This window comes from Scatophagus argus, chromosome 9, assembly GCF_020382885.2.
Source record: "Scatophagus argus isolate fScaArg1 chromosome 9, fScaArg1.pri, whole genome shotgun sequence".
In the NCBI taxonomy this organism is placed as follows: domain Eukaryota; kingdom Metazoa; phylum Chordata; class Actinopteri; family Scatophagidae; genus Scatophagus; species Scatophagus argus.
The window spans coordinates 23,479,101-23,497,480 of record NC_058501.1 but is presented as its reverse complement, the minus strand read 5'-3'; the positions used below and the strand labels follow the sequence as shown (position 1 = coordinate 23,497,480).

The 18,380-nt window shown below is 43.1% G+C and overlaps 1 protein-coding gene across 2 annotated transcripts; it reads left to right on the top strand.

The window, feature by feature from the left end:
* Positions 1–279: 279 nt before the first annotated feature.
* On the top strand, positions 280–10,376 carry tbx20 (T-box transcription factor 20). 2 transcript variants are annotated; one of them, XM_046400328.1, is made up of 8 exons: positions 280–576; positions 1,508–1,745; positions 3,113–3,277; positions 4,170–4,278; positions 6,120–6,278; positions 6,813–6,889; positions 9,206–9,318; positions 9,728–10,376. In XM_046400328.1, the coding sequence occupies exons 1-8, from the start codon at positions 447–449 to the stop codon at positions 10,054–10,056; spliced, it is 1,320 nt and encodes a 439-aa protein (XP_046256284.1). In that variant the 5' UTR covers positions 280–446; the 3' UTR covers positions 10,057–10,376. The 2 variants fall into 2 exon arrangements, with proteins under 2 accessions (XP_046256284.1, XP_046256283.1); XM_046400327.1 differs by having other exon boundaries at positions 9,203–9,318.
* Positions 10,377–18,380: the final 8,004 nt, after the last annotated feature.

Below are 18,380 nucleotides of genomic sequence, written 5' to 3'. Positions count from 1 at the left end.
GAGGAACCCTGACAGCTCCAGGTTTTTTAATTGGCTGCTCGGTATCAGAGCTGCTGTGGGACGGCGGGAGTGTGACGTGGAGGCAGAGGCAGTGATTGGAGGGCAGGCCGGAATTATAAGGGGAGAGTGAATCGGACTGAAGCTTCCCAAAGAGCAGTCGGCCTCAGATCTGGCACAGCAGGACGCGCACCAGTCAGTGGACTCAGTCGTCCCGCTTCCTCCAACATGCGTCCAACAAGACGCGCAGCTCGGCAGTGACAAGCGGATCCAAAGTGGCGACTGTGCGCAAAGAGCCAAGTCCAGGACAAACTGTGCGTTTTCCTTTTCCTCCGCTGGGAGCCCAAAACAGGCGGAGTTGAACCTCTCTGGGGAAGTTTCCTTTTCCTTTTCTTTTTCCTTTTGCTTTACTTAAAGGGGAATATTTTGGTCCGAGCCTTTTCGCCGACATGGAGTACACGTCGTCCCCGAAACCGCAGCTCTCATCCCGGGCAAACGCCTTCTCCATAGCCGCGCTGATGTCCAGTGGGAAACCCAGTAAGGACAAAGAGACGGAAGAGAACACCATCAAGCCTCTCGGTAAGGATGGAACAGGGCCCGACTGGGAAATTCATAAAAATGGGAACTTATTGGAGGTCAGTTCAGTCGGATTGGTGCAAAGACTGCAGCAGTTCAACTCGAGAATTAAAGAAAGATTTAAGGGAGGCGCAGGCAGGACCGACTGTGGCTGCAGAGAAGAAAGCATAGAAAACCTGAGGAAGACAAAAAAGGGAAATAAAATCATTAGGATGGGATATGCGTTGAAGTAATATATATATATAATAATATATATACACACACATATATACATATATATACACATATAATATAATATAATGTTTAGGCTACAAGTAAATAAATTTGGACATACGGTGACAATAATTTCACAACAACATGTAAATAGTTCCGGTGTGTTTTATTATTTTTTAAGCTGTTAACTGTGATTGAAAACACGGAGTAGAAACGTGTGGTAGTCGGAAAGGGAGGGAAGGTGACTTGGCTGACACTCTGATGACAGTTTTACAAAGTGGATCATCAAACTTTGACAGAAACTAAACGGTAAAACTCGATTTCATTTCTGTCAATATCAATCTGAATGTTTTTATTATTATTATTATTATTTCCTGCCTTTTAATGAACTTAGGTGGCATTTGAAGCAACACAAACACACTCAGCCTGGTTTCCTGCGACCAGTTTAGTTTAGAAGGAAAAATTAAAACGAAATAGTCTCCTTAATTTGTTTTTATTTTTAGAATTCGAGCGAAATTGTAAAACGTGCTTCTTTTTCTTTAAAAGATTTTATAAATTTGAAAAAACCAAATGCAAAATATCGAGCCAAATTGTGAGTCTATCCTGAAGACTTTTAACTGACAGAATAAAAAGAAATATAAAAATGTCCAGCCTTGTAAACTAACAGTGAAATTTCTCTTTGTGTTTCCTCACGCTGTGTTTGTTTCTCCGTCAAACCCAGAACAGTTTGTGGAGAAGTCGTCCTGCAACCAGCAGCCCCTGGCCGACCTGTCCTCCCTGGACGGCCACGGGGACTTCAGCGGGAGCGCGCCCGGGGTGTGCACGGAGCCGCTCATCCCCACCAATCCCGGCATCCCCAGCGAGGAGATGGCCAAGATCTCGTGCAGTCTGGAGACCAAAGAGCTTTGGGACAAGTTTCACGAGCTCGGCACCGAGATGATCATCACCAAGTCGGGAAGGTGAAGAGTCCACTGTCTTTATTTTGCTCATCATCTCCCTTTTTATTTTGTTGTACGGTCCCAAGGTGACTTAAAAAACGGGAATCACACTCCGTAATAATAATAATAATAATAATAATAATAATAAATATATAATTCACTGCTGAGATAGATGGGATTATTGGATCATAATGTAAGGGTGCCATAGATCTTGTAATATTCTTCTACAATAACACGCACGTGTTTGTAGCTGATTTTTTCGTTAAAATGTGTGTAAATAAACGCATTAAAAGGAAGACATTTGTCGTCCTGCTGTGGTGTTCAGGCTCTCAGTGTGGATCGTGTTTGTTGGCGTCCTGTGTGACATTTTAATACCTTTAAAAGTAAAAAAAAAAAAAAAAAAAAACCCTTGTGGGTTTTTCCTCAGACTGACACCATAATGTGATGTTTTATACTGACAGAAAGAGGAAGAGAAAACAGTTTTAAAATAAATACGTCATCTACAAATAAATCTAAATAATTCCCGAAAGCGTGTAGCCAAGGCTGGATGAATATGTAGTATTTGTAAGTATTCCAGAGTGCTGTGAGTACTTCGATGACATTTCATTTCAGTACGACGTGGCCAACTCGTGTGAACGTAAAAGCAGCGGAGCCACCAGAGCACATGAGCAGTTTTATCAGCCTGGACGGTTTTTGCAAATTACAGCTAAAAACAACAACAACAAAACATGCAAATGATGCGTGGCTTTTACACCTTTTTAATCTGTCTAAGTTTAACCGACAAACTGAAAATAAAATAAAAAGCGTAAGAGGGAGAATTTTATACCCGTGAGACTTTGAAGTAACATTTAGGACATAAAATAGAAAGCAGTCAGTAAGTGGACTGAAGAGCGCAGACTGTGCAGCTGGTGTCTGGTCAGACTGCACACACAGCCGGTGTTACTGCACAGTCACAGCGTAGTTTACTGGTAGCTGGTTAGAGGTTTTTATATTTTTAGACCTTTAGAATTGTTGTTGTTTTTTTTACTGTTTTATTGTTATTTCTTTCCTCAGTGTAGAGTTTCATCGTACAGGGAAACGTGTTTCTTCCTGTGCATATGACAATAAACACTTTGCCTTGACAGGTGTGTCTGAGAGGACGTCACGTGACCTCAGGGATTCTTTTTGTAGATAAAACAGAGCGTGTTGTGCAGCCATACATAAATATATTCTCAAAATTAGCTTATTGATTTTCGCACACAGGCCCACCGCTACGGCAGCCTTTAAGGATTTGATTTGATTCCAAAACTACAAACACATTTGATCATCACCTGAAAGAAAAATGGTCGATTGTCTTTATTTTATTTTAATGTCCGTAATATTGAAATAACGTGTCGCTTCTCCACCAGGAGGATGTTTCCCACCATCCGGGTCTCTTTCTCCGGAGTGGACCAGGACTCCAAGTACATCGTGTTGATGGACATCGTCCCCGTAGACAACAAGCGGTACCGGTACGCCTACCACCGCTCCTCCTGGCTGGTGGCCGGCAAGGCCGACCCCCCTCTGCCCGCCAGGTACACAGACTCACTCTGTTCACGTCTCTGAGCGCACCTGAACGCAACACACTCCATAAATCGTCAGTGAAAGACCATGAAACGTTGCAGCCTTAATAATTAATCCCAAATTCTGGGCTTACAGGTGACACCGCCCAAAGGGCAAGAAACAAAACAAATGTGAAATAATTCTGAAAGCTCAAAATCAAAATCCAGACGATGGCGAATAAGAGCCCACATTCTGCATTTACGTGGACTATTTGTCCATTTAACCGAGAGCTCCGGTTGTGTGAGGTCCTACAGTAGGCCGAGTCTTGTCGGTGCTGCCTGACAGACACTCTCCTTATCGGTTAGATTACGTTGTCTCAGGAGCTGCTGTTAATAACGAACTGACAAACGAACGGTTGTCCTGAGACCCCCTTTTTATGTATGGATTGGATTCGGCTAAGTTAGGGGACTTGGACTCATGACCTCAGTTTTTCGAAAGTCCTGTCTGAGCCATATGCATCCAAGAAGTCTAATTAAATAGAACAAATTTCTTGGGAGAAAGCGGAACAATAACAATATGTAGGCGTAAATGGTATTTAGGCTAAAGTTTCTGGTTGAACGATGAAGATATAGCCTGATTATTGTGTGAATGCAGTCTGTTAGTCAGGAAATACATTTTTATCTCGATGTTTTCTTGCTCTTGTATCGTCTCTCGTTCGAAAAGGCCTCCTGAAAACGCCCTGAAAAGCCTTTTCTCGGTTTTACTGGGCGGTAGAACGCGGTTGCTAAGCGACTCGTAATTCTCAAGCTAGCGACGTCCACAGCTGTGCGTCGATTGGGTGTCGAAAGTTGGGTTCGAACGCATCTCAGCCAATCACAGCCGAGAATGTGACGCGCTGTTCTTCTTCTTCTTCTCCTCCCGCAGGCTGTACGTCCACCCGGACTCACCGTTCACCGGCGAGCAGCTGATGAAGCAAATGGTTTCCTTTGAGAAAGTCAAACTGACCAACAACGAGCTGGACCAACACGGACATGTGAGCCTTTGTTACGTCCTTTGTCGTCTGTCACGAGAACATGAAAAAGAAAACCTGGCCAGGTGTCGACCCACCTCACCGCGGCGTTTACGGACGCTTTACTGTTGCGTTACCGCATCTCACGTGATTAGCCACACGTTAAATCTGCGTAGACTTTGTCCTCTGGTGAAAAGTCTCCGTTAAGTGACACTGAAATTACTCGCCTGACAAGAGCAAATTGCTCTTTTAATCCTCCTCTCAATGCGGGCTTCATGCAAGCACAAGCAGGTAATTCAAAAACATTTCACAACCCAAAAGACATTCAACGTTTATCCGTTTGTTAGCCAACAGCGAGGCTCAGTCTGGGAAGCAAGATAATTATTATCTGGAAGGGTGTGTGTGTGTGTGTGTGTGTGTGTGTGTGTGTGTGTTACACTTGTTTTTATCAGTCCATAAATAGTTTCCTAACTCTGTTTACATGGAAGTAACCAAAACAAACAGAAGCCACAGTAGGAGTACATTAGGAGTATTTAACTTCTGCTTTCATACGTTTTACAATCTGGATTTACTTATTTTTTTACGTATTGATAGTAATCAATCTGTAGTGTTTAAAGTAATTTCTAAACCTGGAGACAGTTTTGGTTATGTTTTTAAACAATATTTGATGAGATTTAAAAAAAAAAAAATTATAAAAGCATTTTTTTCCCTCAGAAGAAATTTTTTCTTTTTTTTTCAAAACTATATTTTCACAAATATTTTAATGTAAATGAAATGCAGAAATAAGTTTTTTTTTTTGTTATGTTATGTTGTGTTTTTGATTAACATTCATTGCTGTTGCAGCCATAAAATTAGGAAAAATGAATCCTGTGGCACAACAACAACATGCTGATCATATTAAACATTATCTTTGTTTCCCTTAGTCAGTAACTTAATAATCATAATTTATATACGAATGTACTAAATAAATGAACGAATGAATAATTGAAATGCAATAAATTTGTTCTCTATAGCTGCACATTTTAAAACAGAAGTAACGTAAATAAAACAAAGTAAAGTATTACTGTATCCAAAATAAATACTCCCATAAATCCTAACATGTATGATACCATCGTGTGGACATTTGATGAAGACGAAGGAGAGACGCGCTCCTTAATACTGCCTTATTATTCACACAAAGAAAAGAGAACTTTTTTAAATTGTCAGTTAAAATAATCAACCCCGTTAGCAGAAATAAGAGTAATGTACGCGGTGCATCCTGAGGCCACAGTGAGGCCACACTCAGTGCAAAAGCCCTTAGATTTTACATTTCACAAATGTTTCCACACGTCTGTTGCAGACTTCGCTCAGTATTTAATTGTGTGTTTGTTTCTTTTTATTTTCTGATTGTATTTTGTTTACTTGCTTACTCATTGACGAGATTTTAATGTATTTGTTAAATAGAAAATATCAGGAATAGAAAAAAGTCCTGGAGCAGCTTTTTAAAAGGTTTCTAAGCAAACTGAGAAAGCATCTTAAATCAAGGTCCATTCAGTAGCTGTTCTGGAGCTTTTCTGTCGTATCCGTGGTCTTCATCAGCACATGAGGTTGCCATTCAAATTATTTTGGCTCACACACCAACACAGCATCCTGTGCTTTTATTTAAATCTACTAAAAGGAAAAATATAGCACAGTTGATTTTACTCTGAGAATTCTCGCAGATTAGATGAAACTTAAAACAAATGAGATGAAGCCGTGTGCATCAACACACACTTGTTTGGTGCCCACTTGAGTCTGCGTCTGTGAATATCATTCCAGCAGAGCAGACGTGGCCTTGATGTATTCACACTGTGTGTCATCGACTGTCACTGATTCTGGCTCTGCAGATCATCCTGAACTCCATGCACAAGTACCAGCCGCGGGTCCACATCATCAAGAAGAAGGACCACACCGCCTCGCTGCTCAACCTCAAGTCCGAGGAGTTCCGCACCTTCGTCTTCATCGAGACCGTCTTCACCGCCGTCACGGCCTATCAGAACCAGCTGGTGAGTGACTGATGTCTTCATCGGCAGATTTGAGTTTGTCCAGTTGGCTTTCGTGTAGAAAAGCTCGAAACCCGGAGAGGTTCCTCCATCTCACTGAGCACCTTAGGAGCCTGGTTATTTAGTCATTCATGGGTGACTTTATTATCACCAGATTTAATAAGATGATCAAAACATATTTAATTTTCTTAAGAATATTACAGTGGTGGGATCTTATTGGCTTCCTTGGTTGTCAGTTTCAAGATTCATACATCAATAATTTAAGCATATAAAACTTAACAAACCAGAATGACGACCTTCAGTAATTGGATCGTGTAGCTTGTGAAAAATAAGGTGTACAGCAGTTGTTTGCCTGTGCCTGAAACAAAAGCAAAACAAAACAAAAATTTGTATAAAAAACGGATCAGATCAGGGCCGATAAAAACTTTATCAGGACATAAATATGACCAGTTTTAAAGCTCGAGCTCTTTCGTGGACGATTGGCTGTCGATGAAAAGCAGAAGCGTTTTGACTCTTCACTCCTGCTGTGGTTCACAGATCACCAAACTGAAGATCGACAGCAACCCGTTCGCCAAAGGCTTCCGGGACTCGTCGCGGCTGACAGACATGGAGAGGTACAGGGGATTCTGGGTCCTGCACTGTTTGTTTACCATCGATAAGAAACACGAGTGTGTGTGTGTGTGTGAGACATCCTGCTGTGCAGTCCTCTGACGTCTTTGTTTCTGTCCTTTTGTTGAATTTTTCTTTTTCTTTCTTTTCTTCTGAGTATTTTCTTCAGTCTTTCTTCATGTCTTTCCATCTTTTCTTTTTATCTATCTTATCTTCTAACTTCTCTTATTTTTCTCGTTTTTGCCTTCCAGTCTTCCCACTTAATTTCCTCCTCATTAGCCTTCTTGTTTTTTTTTCTCTCGTTCTTTCCGTCTTGTCTCTCGTCTCTCTTACGTTGCTTTACTTGTCTTCTCTTGTATTCAGTCTTTCTTTGCTTCCCCCTCTTTCTGTCTTTCTGTTGTTTTGTTTCTTGTCTTCCCTTCTTTGTTCTGCACTCCTTCTTTCCATCCTTCTGTCTTGTCTTCTTTCTGTTTTTCACTGTCATCTCTCTCAAACTCTGTTCTTCCTCGTCATTCCTTCATTCAGTCTCGTCCTTCTGTCTTTCCGTCCTGCATTGTTGTCTTTTTCTTTAATTCATTTTCCATCTTATTTTTCCTTCCTTTTTTCCCAACTATTTTTGTATATTTTTGTATATCGAGATTCTTTTCATCCTTTCCTTGTGTTTTCTTTTGGTTTTCTTTCCGTCTGACTGTCTTTGCTTCTTTCTTTCTTTTTCCCGTTCGCTGTAGTTTTATTCTTGATTACATTAGATGCTCACTGTTTTATGTATTGTACCATGCTGTGCATGAGACAGATGCCTCACACACACACACACACACACACACACAGACCATCCGAAGGATTTTTATGGATGCTGCCAAAACACACACTTCTCGTAATTCCTGATTCCGGCACTACGGCCAAAATCAGCTGACAAAATCAAACCATCTTCCCATTTCCCTCAATCAAACATCCCAAACCAGAGATGGCTGAAAAACAGCCAGACACCCTCCTCCTCCTCCTCCTCCTCCTCCCTCCTCCTCCTCCTCCTCCTCCCCCCTCCTCCCCCTCCTCCCCCTCCTCCTCCTCCCTCCTCTGTCTCTCTCTTTTTGAGGGCTGTGAATTAGACCTGATCAATTGATCTTCGGGGAGCTGCAGAAATCACATTAGTCTGGAGTCGGCCACTGCACTAAAACACACTGTAATTCAATTGGCTGCAGTGACTGATTGAAACCAGCATGCCCCGCCCTCCCCCTCGCCTCCCTCCTGCCCTGCCGTGCATTGTGGGAGTTCGCCATGGCCTCTGTGCCGGAGGGGCCCAGTGCTGATAAAAACACACACATTTGTACTCCTCTGCTGACAGATATTGCACTTTCCTAACCTAATTGGAGGCTGCGGGGGGGGCGGCGGCTGCTAATGTGGACGCATGGCTCTCATGACGCAGACCACTTGCCTGTCCACTCACACACACTCACACACACACACACACAATCTGAATACCTCCCCCAACAATTTGTGTCACTGTGTTTGAAAAGTGCTATCTGACAAGACTCAAATGAGCTAATGCACTTTGTGGGATAGTGAACATACTCACAGAAACAAGCACACACACACACACACACGTGTGTACACACTACACACAAACATGAGGACAACTACACAGAGTGAAGACACATTTTCAGATATGTAACAAAAATATTACATGAACGCAAAGATTTATGCAAACAAGAACAAACTCCTGCTGTTTCACTGAAATGTGTGACCCATCAGATTTTGTCTCTGAAAACGTGACACAAGTTTGAACTGTTGGTCAGTTATTAACAGGTGAGGCCCCATGCAGGTACACCTGTAGGACAACAACATTTTAAATATTTTAAACATGTTTTGAAAAATTTCAGATATGTTTAAATTATCGATGAAAGCGTATAGATTTTTAAAAAACAAAGAGGGAGTCACATTGGTCCACCGGCTGTGAAAATACATCACGTGTCACGTTGTATGTTTGTGATCTGTCTGTTATATGATCAGCAGTCTCTGCTGTGTGTCCTGGCCAGAACGTTCTTGAACTTGAATTTGACAGGCCACAGATTTTGACATCACAAGAAAACCTTTTTATTTACTTTTATTGTTATATAAATATATATATAAGTTTTTTCTGTTTGTTTTGGTCTCAAATAAATAAAAATGAAGCCTAAAGTAAATGTGGGCGCATTAACATTTTCCACAGTTTAAGAAGGCAAACCCGAAACAGTTTTGATGTTGGGGTGCACCTCTACAAAATAAATATCTAAAGTAAAACAAAGAGATTTATGTCGGGGTTCTCTCTTCGGCTTTTGCTGCAGGGAAAGTGTTGAGAATCTGATCCACAAGCACTCGTACGCCCGCTCGCCGATCAGAACCTACGCCGGCGACGAGGAGAACCTGAGCGAGGACGGACACGCTGCACACGCCAGAGGTGAGCGTCATGGCAGACCAAAACCAACAATCTGACTTGCTGGTGCTCAGTTCCACGCCTGTTGGTCCCTATTGAAGACATAAATCTGTAAATCCAGCCTTGGCCTTCTGAAAAAGGCTGAGTTATTCTGTAAAAGAAGTAAATCTTGCATTTTTTTGCTAATTAATTTAACTAATTTTGACTGCAGATTAATACACATTTGGTGCGCTGTAGAAAATTTCTGGCTGCATAGTTAAGGTGGGACTGACTCAAAGTAAATTACAGTGATTTTGGACAACAATGGAGCTCTTTGTCATAGAGGAAGAGGATGTTTGTTTTTCGTCTTTGGATTTGTTGACACCGAGAAAAATAAAGAGTAGCGGCAGCTGTGACTCACCCTCATGTTTACTTCTACCCGTGTCTCCTGCAGGCTCCGCGTTCACCGCCTCGGACAACCTCTCCCTGAGCTCCTGGGTCACCACCACTTCGGGCTTCTCGGGCTTCCAGCACCCGCAGTCCCTGTCGGCCATGGGCACCAGCACCGCCTCCCTGCCACACCCTATCCAGGGCTCCCTGCCCCCCTACAGCCGGCTGGGCATGCCGCTGACGCCCACCGCTCTGGCGGGAACCATGCAGGGCAGCGGGCCGTCCTTCCCTTCCTTCCACATGCCCCGCTACCACCATTATTTCCAGCAGGGGCCATACGCCGCCATCCAGGGACTCCGCCACTCCTCCACGGTCATGACGCCCTTTGTATGACTCCGTCCTGGGGAGGACACGGCCGATCCTTGCTCTGAGGCTCATCCCCAGTCCAGCGTGACCAGTTATTTCTCCACTTTGGCTCACCACTCCTCCACCATCCCGTTTGTGTCTTTCCCCCCTGGTCTTTGTAAATAGTTCACCTGCAGAGCAGAGGATGTGGCGTACTGATCCAGAAGATCCAGAAAAGAAGGACTGTGGCGCCTCAACAGGACATGCAGACACATCAACAGGTCACTTTGGTGACACTGTAATTTGACATTGACACTTACAACCTCAATACAAACTAGAAAACCTAATGCAAGATGAATAAAAGGAGGAGGATCCCGAAATCTTCACGGTAAACTCATTTTAACAACATTTAAAAGACCCTGCCTCCCTTCAGCAGTTCCTACTGGCTACAGGGTCTCCGCTGAGGCTTTAAAGATGGCTGCCTGCTCTTTGAGCCTTCAACAGTGCAGCCTGTAATGCTGATTTTTGAAGAGACTCATCTGACGCTGCAGCAGAGCAGCCATGTCAGCTGTCCTCCATTTTCTATAAAGCCAACCGTATGTACAGTTCAAACTTCTCGCTTTGTTGAAAATAATGTCAAAAACAAATGTTAAAATACGATGTACAAAGATGAGAAAGCAACATTTACTCATAGAAGAAGTCTCACTGTAGAGTGCAAAAAAACCCAAAAAAAAAACAAACAAAAAAAAGAAATCATAGGACGCATGCTGACCGCAGTAGACAAACATGGCGTATGGAATAACATGGGCGGCAGAGGCTGACCTGCGACAGGACTGAAGGCTTTTTACTTTAAAGGTCCGGTCACACCAGCGTGTAAAACAGTTAATATTTGCAGTTGAATCTTTGGTTTCCCTCACGGCAAAATTTTGTCTGATCCTACACTTCGGTGAACTTTTCCAAATGCTGACATTTGAAGAAAAGGAAAATCCAAAATGGAGGAAGTTACTTCATTGTTTTTAACCTCCTTTATTAGAGTCTAACCCGCTTGTCAAAGGAGAACTGGATTACAGACGGTGCTGAGAATATGTCTTTTGAATATGAAATTACTGCCGCATTAGCAACATAGCTAACGAGCTGCTGGCTGACGGTTAAGGGAGTAAACTGTCCAATCTAGAGAAAACACTAACTATAACTCTGACCATAGCACCGGCATGTTAGCAGTGAACTCGCCAGCTGGTAGAGCATTAACGAGCCTTCAGCGAGCGAGTTGTCCCCGAGTCCCTGAACCTGTCAGTCACTCAACAGGTCAGACTTCCCAAGTTTAAATTTCCGACTTCTGATCTGCAAGCGTTTGAGGTGACGTGAACAGAAAACATGGCGGACTGTGACAAGCTGACGCTTCAGCTTTCAGCAGTGCGGAGTCTTCGTCAACACAGGCGAAACACTGGAGGAAGAAGGAGGCATGAACTTTACTGCACTTTTATACTCTGAAACCTTTCTAAATATTCCACCCGCTGCCCTGATACCAACATGCTTTATGTTTCCTTTCACTTGAGTTCACATGTAGGACTTCTGGCTTTTCTGGAATTTCTGAGTCCAGAGTTGAAGACAAACTTAAAGACATGCGGACGAACTTCACTGTGTTACTTTCTGGTGTGACCGAACCTCAACTGAGAGGGTTTGAAGGAGAACACGTGTTGAGTTCATGTCATCAGTTTTAGTCGTATTTTAGTTCACTGTGTGAAACTGGACATAAACGCATCGCTCGTAAATCTGTTTCCACCAAGTCTGTTGACTGCAGCCTTTCAGCAGCGGGTCTTCAGCAGGTGTTGCCCAGCTGATTCATGGCCGCGTCGGCACGTGTCGACAGGGCGTCCACACCTGGAAATAATGGCTCCCCGCTGTCTCATTTAAAACACGCCGGGAGGAAGAAGCTGGAAGCTGCTGGAGTCGACTCGGCAGCAGAGCAGGTGCATAAAGATGGCGGCTCACTGGTGGAGAAGTCAGTAATTTATCCGACAAATCTGAAGGAGTGCAGGCTGCACAGGTGAGATGGTGCTGTCCTGGAGTGACAGTTCATGCTGTTGTTTCTGGAATACGTTTTAGCCACGAAGATACAGTGTCGGTCCAGGAGGTCCGCAGGAACCAGCTGTCGTCTGTGACCGAGTCCTGAAAACCCGAGCGACACTGAGACTTTAGGCAGCATTAGCTTCCTGCAGATGTGCCTGCTGTTAAGGTGGTGGGAAACCGTGTCTCCATTGCATATTTTGTCTAACAGAGAGAAGTTTACTGTTTCATCAAGCTGGAACAAACACTTGTTGTTCCTGACTGTAATTTTGTCAATGAAAATGTCAAGAGCTAAATAAAATATTCAGTTTACTATCATATATCACAAAGAAAAGCGCGAAATCACAAAATTTGACAGCCAATTATGTTTATGTTCTGCATTTAATTTAAAACAAAGACGAGTAGTTGCATCTTTGTTTGTTTGTTTGTTTGTTTATGGAAAGAGACGCTCATTGCCAGAAAATATACAGAAAACACCTCAAGGTAATTTTACCACCGAGGAAAATATGACTTAAGGGCACAGTAACTGACAAAATGACTGCTTCTGATGGAGATTGTTTTTTGGGGGGGTTGAGGTTTTATCTGCAGGTCACATTTTATGCACAAAATCCAAAGAACCACACGGTGAAACAACCTTTCAGTGTTTGGATGCTTCGACACACGAGGCCAACATGTTGCTGGAACACATACTGGACACTTTAAATGTCCCAGTTTGGCTTCACATCATCTGAAGCCTGTCGCAGTGGAATATGGACAGAAATCTGAAATGTCCCCTTTTCATGCTCTGCATCTCATTAATGTGCAAAGCAGTTCATTTAAACTCATCTGTTTATTGAAGAAAGTCAAAAAATGTTGTTCTCTGACTTCTTCTCTTTGCTGACGTGCAGCCTGAGCTTGTTTGAACTGAATGTTAATTTCCATCAGTGTAAATGTAAAACATTTCCCTCCCTGTTCGAACCATACGCACAGTCCTGACTTAACACTGAAAATAATCTCTTTTTTAAAAAATGTTTTTTGTTTTTTGTTGTTTTCTTTTTGTATGCCATGATACGACACCGAACGAGATTGTGTTTTAATGATTTTTAAGTGCAATATATTTATTTTGCTCTGTGGAAATAATGTGTACTATGCCACATTTAAAAAATAGTTATTTGTAAACCTTGAAAAATATATATCACCACCTGAACTTTTTTCACATTATGTACACTTTTCTGTCTCAATGAAATCACAGGTTGTCAGAAATAAATTAAGTCATGAAATCATTTAAAAACGAATATGTATTTAGGTTTTTCTATCACCTGAAAGTTCAGGTTTATGATTTGGTTTCAAGCAATAGAAAAAATTCCCATACAAGAATGTATGAGGTCATCGAGGAATTCTGCATCTTCTCGTTTTGTGGGGTGAAATTTTATATTTACAGAGTAGAAATCCCGGGAAATCAGTTGCTGGTCACCAAGAAAGACAACAAAGACCCAAACACCACAGTGTTCTTCTGTCTCTGAAGCTTCATCACGATTTAAACGTATCCTCCGGCTCCACCTAGTGGTCAGCTGTTCAACCTGCACCCAGACTGCACTAAGACAACCACAGTTCAGATTATCCTGTTACATTAGGAGGGATAACAAGGCGTCCGACGCACCGTCAGTCTAAACAACAACAACAATAATATTAAGTAGGACTCCCGTTAATCTTCAGTGTTTCTCACAGCTGCAGTGTTTATGTGTATTATGTGTCAACCCATCATTACATTAATAATGATCAATTAATAATTATCCGGATCAAACCACGCTGTGAGCTCTGTTCTTTCCCACATTTCAACCCTTTTCCTTTCATTGTAATCTGCAAGGCAACAAGCCTCAGCTGTCTTATCATCAAGCCACCGTGAGCGTGTTGATCAACCCCAGCCAGTTAAACCACAGCGCTGTGTCAGCAGTATGAGAAGGTTAAATAAGAGATGTGATCCTGTCACAAAAGATAAAATGAGACAAATCGGACCAAAAACATCAACTCAGCAACTCTGAGCAGCTGTTGAATTATTAAAGCCAAACCTGGGCTCATATATCATAATGTTCTGTAGGACTAATGGACCCGAGACTGAAATGCATAAACACTAAAATGTTGGACATTTACATTTCAGGCACTTTGCCGATGCTTTTACGACCATAAAAGAAGAATATGAGCATAAACATCTGAGGCAAGCAGCTTCACCTGATGAAGGTGTTTGTGTGGGTCAAAAAATGTCCATCCCACACCAAAAAGTAAAACATAAAGTCAGTTCAAAACGGTGGTTAGAGTTCATGTGTCCCTGAACACACCCACGTCTGCACTATTGACTCCAGTACACAAAGCACACACAGTCACACACACAGTCACACACACAGTCTATCACCAGGACCATCACCCGCCACCGCAGACGAACTGACGGATCGATGGCTGGACGTTAGTCACCGTTTCACCAGGAAGAAGGCCCCACTTCTGCCCTGATAAGAATCGGTTACATCCTTCGAAAATAAATAAATAAACAAATAAATAACATCCAGCGTGGCTCTGATTGGATTAAAGGGAGAGGGGAAGGGCAAGACAAGCCACCATGAGGTATGGCCTAACAAATTGGAGCGAACAGTCGGGCCAGAGAGTCCATTTTGGGGCATAATTTACACAGTGAGGAGCATGAGCTGAATCTAATGTCACTTCCATCAATTTTGCATTTTGGCCCTTCTTTCCTTCCCTCTGGCTTTTAGCGGTCATTTGAATCGTCTGGCGGAGGACAGCCGGCGAGCATTACAATGTCGGAGATGACATCCAGCACAGCAGCAGAGTGAGAGGTGGTTCTTTATGGCGTGGTGAGTGGCTGCAAAGCGGCAGTGTGCATCCACCGCTGCGACCATCTCGCAAATGGCTAACAATATGCTAATGGGGTACGAGTCCAGAACCGGCCCAGACAAACCACTTAAGGGATGTTTTATCTGCAGGTCGAGAGAGTCTCATCGGCTGCAGTCTCTCCTGACGAGACGTGCCAAGTCAGATTTAGCGATAAAGCGCTTTTAACAGACAGGCCACAAAGTGCTTCAGGGAGGACAAAGGACCCAAACACACAGAGGAGTTCGTGCTGAAATGTGAAACCTGCTGGCAAACAAAGGAAAATCGTTAAGGAAGAAATACACCTTGAAAGCAAAGTTGCTTGAGGACAAGCAGAGACGACAGGACTTCCTGACGGACACCGACTGATTTCACCTCCTGCCCACAAACTGCTGGAGTAAAGAAGAAAAAAGGTTTTTGGGAGCAAATGTGGTCTGACATTGAGGCTGTGTGGTGGTTTCCAGATTTCATTAGAGCCACTAGGCAATGAGCCTGTGCTGCACTGTGCAGCTTTGAGGGACTTGAGTATTTTTATTTTCCTTAATACTTCCATTACTTTTCAGAGGGAAATCCTCAACTGCATTTATCTGACATTCATCTGTAAAATAAAACACAAAACATAAGAGCAGCTGATGAGAATGTTCCACTTGTTATTGTCTCCACCTCCACCCACCAGGTGGATGCACCTGAGGAGGTCAGTGCAATCAGCTTCAGGTGTTTTTGGTGTGAGCAGCACACAGTGTTTGATTGGACTCGTGCAGGCCCTCAGCTTTTGTTTCTGACCGACTGTGTGGTTTGTTCTCTTTGGTTTGGTTTATTTCAGAAGAATAAGAGCTGTGAACCAACACTGGAACATCAAACGGTGAGCTGTGTAGGACTCTCGGCTGTGTGCAAACTGGACGTTTATTGGAAGCACATCTCATTAGTGAACCGAGCAGCCTGTCGGTGGCTTTTTAAGTGAAATTTTTTAAAATTGGCTCCTCCTCGACCAAATGAAAGCATACATGGCCTCTTGGGGGGCTGTGCAGCACCCTGTAAAGTACAGTATCGACATACAACCTCATGAAGTTGTTAAGGGAAAAGTATTTAGCAAACTGTTGCCTATTTACACATTCAGCAGACACACAGCAACATTAGCGTTAAAGTCAAGTTTCAGAATTCCTTTATTTATAAGTTTATTTATAAGTTTGTGTCCACCTGAAGAGTGTTACGTCCAGTGTTCACTCTCCTGAGGGAAATATTTTGACTCTTTAGCTTCCAAACGCTCCACTGTGTTAACCAGATGGGGCTCACGGTGTCTGAGCCCCCATCTGGTTAACACCGTGGAGCGTTTGGAAGCGTTCGGTGTCTGTCTGCTCTGTGGTGCTGGGCAGGTAGTTCACAGCGGTTTTATCATGGCCTGAGTGAACAGACTGAACCAAAAAAACAACAACAAAATATTCAGTTAAAACGGTAAAATGCTCCACAGGACTGAGGGGAATTGCAGAGTCTGGTAACAATATTTAATTTGATTCATTGTTGGTATGGAAATAATGAACACAGGAGCTTTAAACCTGTAGTGTGGAGCCTTTGTCTCCCCTTTTGGCAGTCAAGAGTATTTTGAATAAATTAGTTACTAATGGAGCTCTTCTTGTACTGTGGTTTTGCAGCTTTTATCGAATAATAAAATTATCTAAAACCATCTTCCACCACGGCCTAAACTGAGCTCAGGGGATTTATGATAATGCAAAGATTACAACTCAACTCAAACTACAGCTCGAAATGTCACATTTAAGTCTGAGCTAATGCAGAACTACTGATTTGTTTGGATGCGGGTGCAGCTACATTTGGGAATCAATTGAATCACACGATAATCACGTTAATCACAGCATATCTTGTGTGTGTTTCTGACAGTAGTGAGTAGGAGGATTAGCTGGCCGAAAGAGGCAAAATAGTTTTCAGAGCCACTTAACTGCCTCTGACACATGCCTGAGCCTATACAGCCATACGAACGCGTGATTTTTAAGCCTAATGCGTCTTTTTTAACTGTCAAATAACAATGCAAGAGCCAAACTTCCACCCGGGACGTGGTGGACACGTCCCCTGGCTGTCCGGCTGCCTTTCTTTTCCCCCTGGGTTTTGTCCCTCAGGCTGCATACAGATTGGTTTGGTTGTTGTGGCCACAGTACAGACCAAGAGGAGGACTACAGACAATACTAATGACTGGAAAAAAGTACTTCAACTTCATGTTGGGCTGAAGGACCTGACTTCAGTACACCTTCTTCTGAAGCCGAATCTGAATGTGCTGAATCTCTTCAATTTTGTGATTAAAGAGTTGCAATAAGGAGTGGAAAACATTACAGATGAAGAAACAATCCAAAATGTATTTATTATTTATTATTACTCTATAAAATGTCCCCATTTTCCCCATCTTTCCCATCATGTGCCATCTGTTTTATCAGTCCAAAAACCGAATATCTGGTTTATTGTGAAATATTTTTAAGATAATCATCAAATCCTCACATTTAGGAAGCTGAGGTCAGTAGATGTTTGGTGTTTTTATTGTAAAAATAAATTAAATGATAACCAGTTGAGGAATTTTCAAACACCTCTGTGAAATGCTGCTATCACGTAAACAAATAAATGATCAACCATAGCTTTAATTGTGCCGTTTGGTTGCACCTTCTTCTTCTGTGGTGGTTTAAAGGCACCTAAACTCGACTCTAAACCGCGGAGCTTTTGCTGCACATGCTCAGTCAGGGCTCTTCTAGTGAAAGCACGTGCGACAGTGCATCACCATCCCATCCGTGCAGGTGTCACGCTCATCCCCATCTTCTCTCTGTTTACCTAATGGACTCAGTCTGTCTCGGTGGCATGTGTCCAGCCCAACCGCTGCCCGTCCAACGACAACGAGGCCTGATAGCAGGGAAGCGGGAGGGAGCCGGCTGCATAACAAGGACTTATTACGATGATGAAATGTCCTACAAGACCCCAAACACCCTCTTAAGTAAATCTCTTCCTTCGATAAGGGGAGTCTAACCCCAGGACGAGAGAGGGAGGGAGGGGAGGGGAGGGGAGGGTCCTAACCTGATTGGATCGGCGGCTCAGAGGGGGGTGCGTGTAACGAAATCAAATGGCCGTCAACCTGCTGTCATGCATAATTAATTGCGCCTTCTACGACCAACTACACAAAAATCTATGGTCATTTGATTAGGGGTTTTCGTAGGCCTCTCTGAAGTGCATGGTTGTCTGAGCTGCTTTCCTGCCCACCTCCCTATCTGCAGGGTGTCAGAGCGGCTTTGGCCTGCACAGGTTTAACAAGGACGACATTCAAACCTCCATTCGGGTCCCCCTAAAACTCAAGGACAACGTGGCATTATCATAAAGTCTGTGCATTGGAGTCGGACTTGTTTGACTGGAGGTCACTACTTCTCAGCACGTGGAGTCCATGAAACATCCCTTCCTCC

Bases quoted from the DNA above. Each gene is read 5' to 3' on its own strand.
- tbx20 (XM_046400327.1), top strand. From the start codon at position 447: ATGGAGTACACGTCGTCCCCGAAACCGCAGCTCTCATCCCGGGCAAAC. The intron at 1,746-3,112 runs GTGAAGAGTCCA...CTTCTCCACCAG, and splicing joins ATCATCACCAAGTCGGGAAG to GAGGATGTTTCCCACCATCC. The intron at 6,890-9,202 runs GTACAGGGGATT...CGGCTTTTGCTG, and splicing joins CGGCTGACAGACATGGAGAG to CAGGGAAAGTGTTGAGAATC.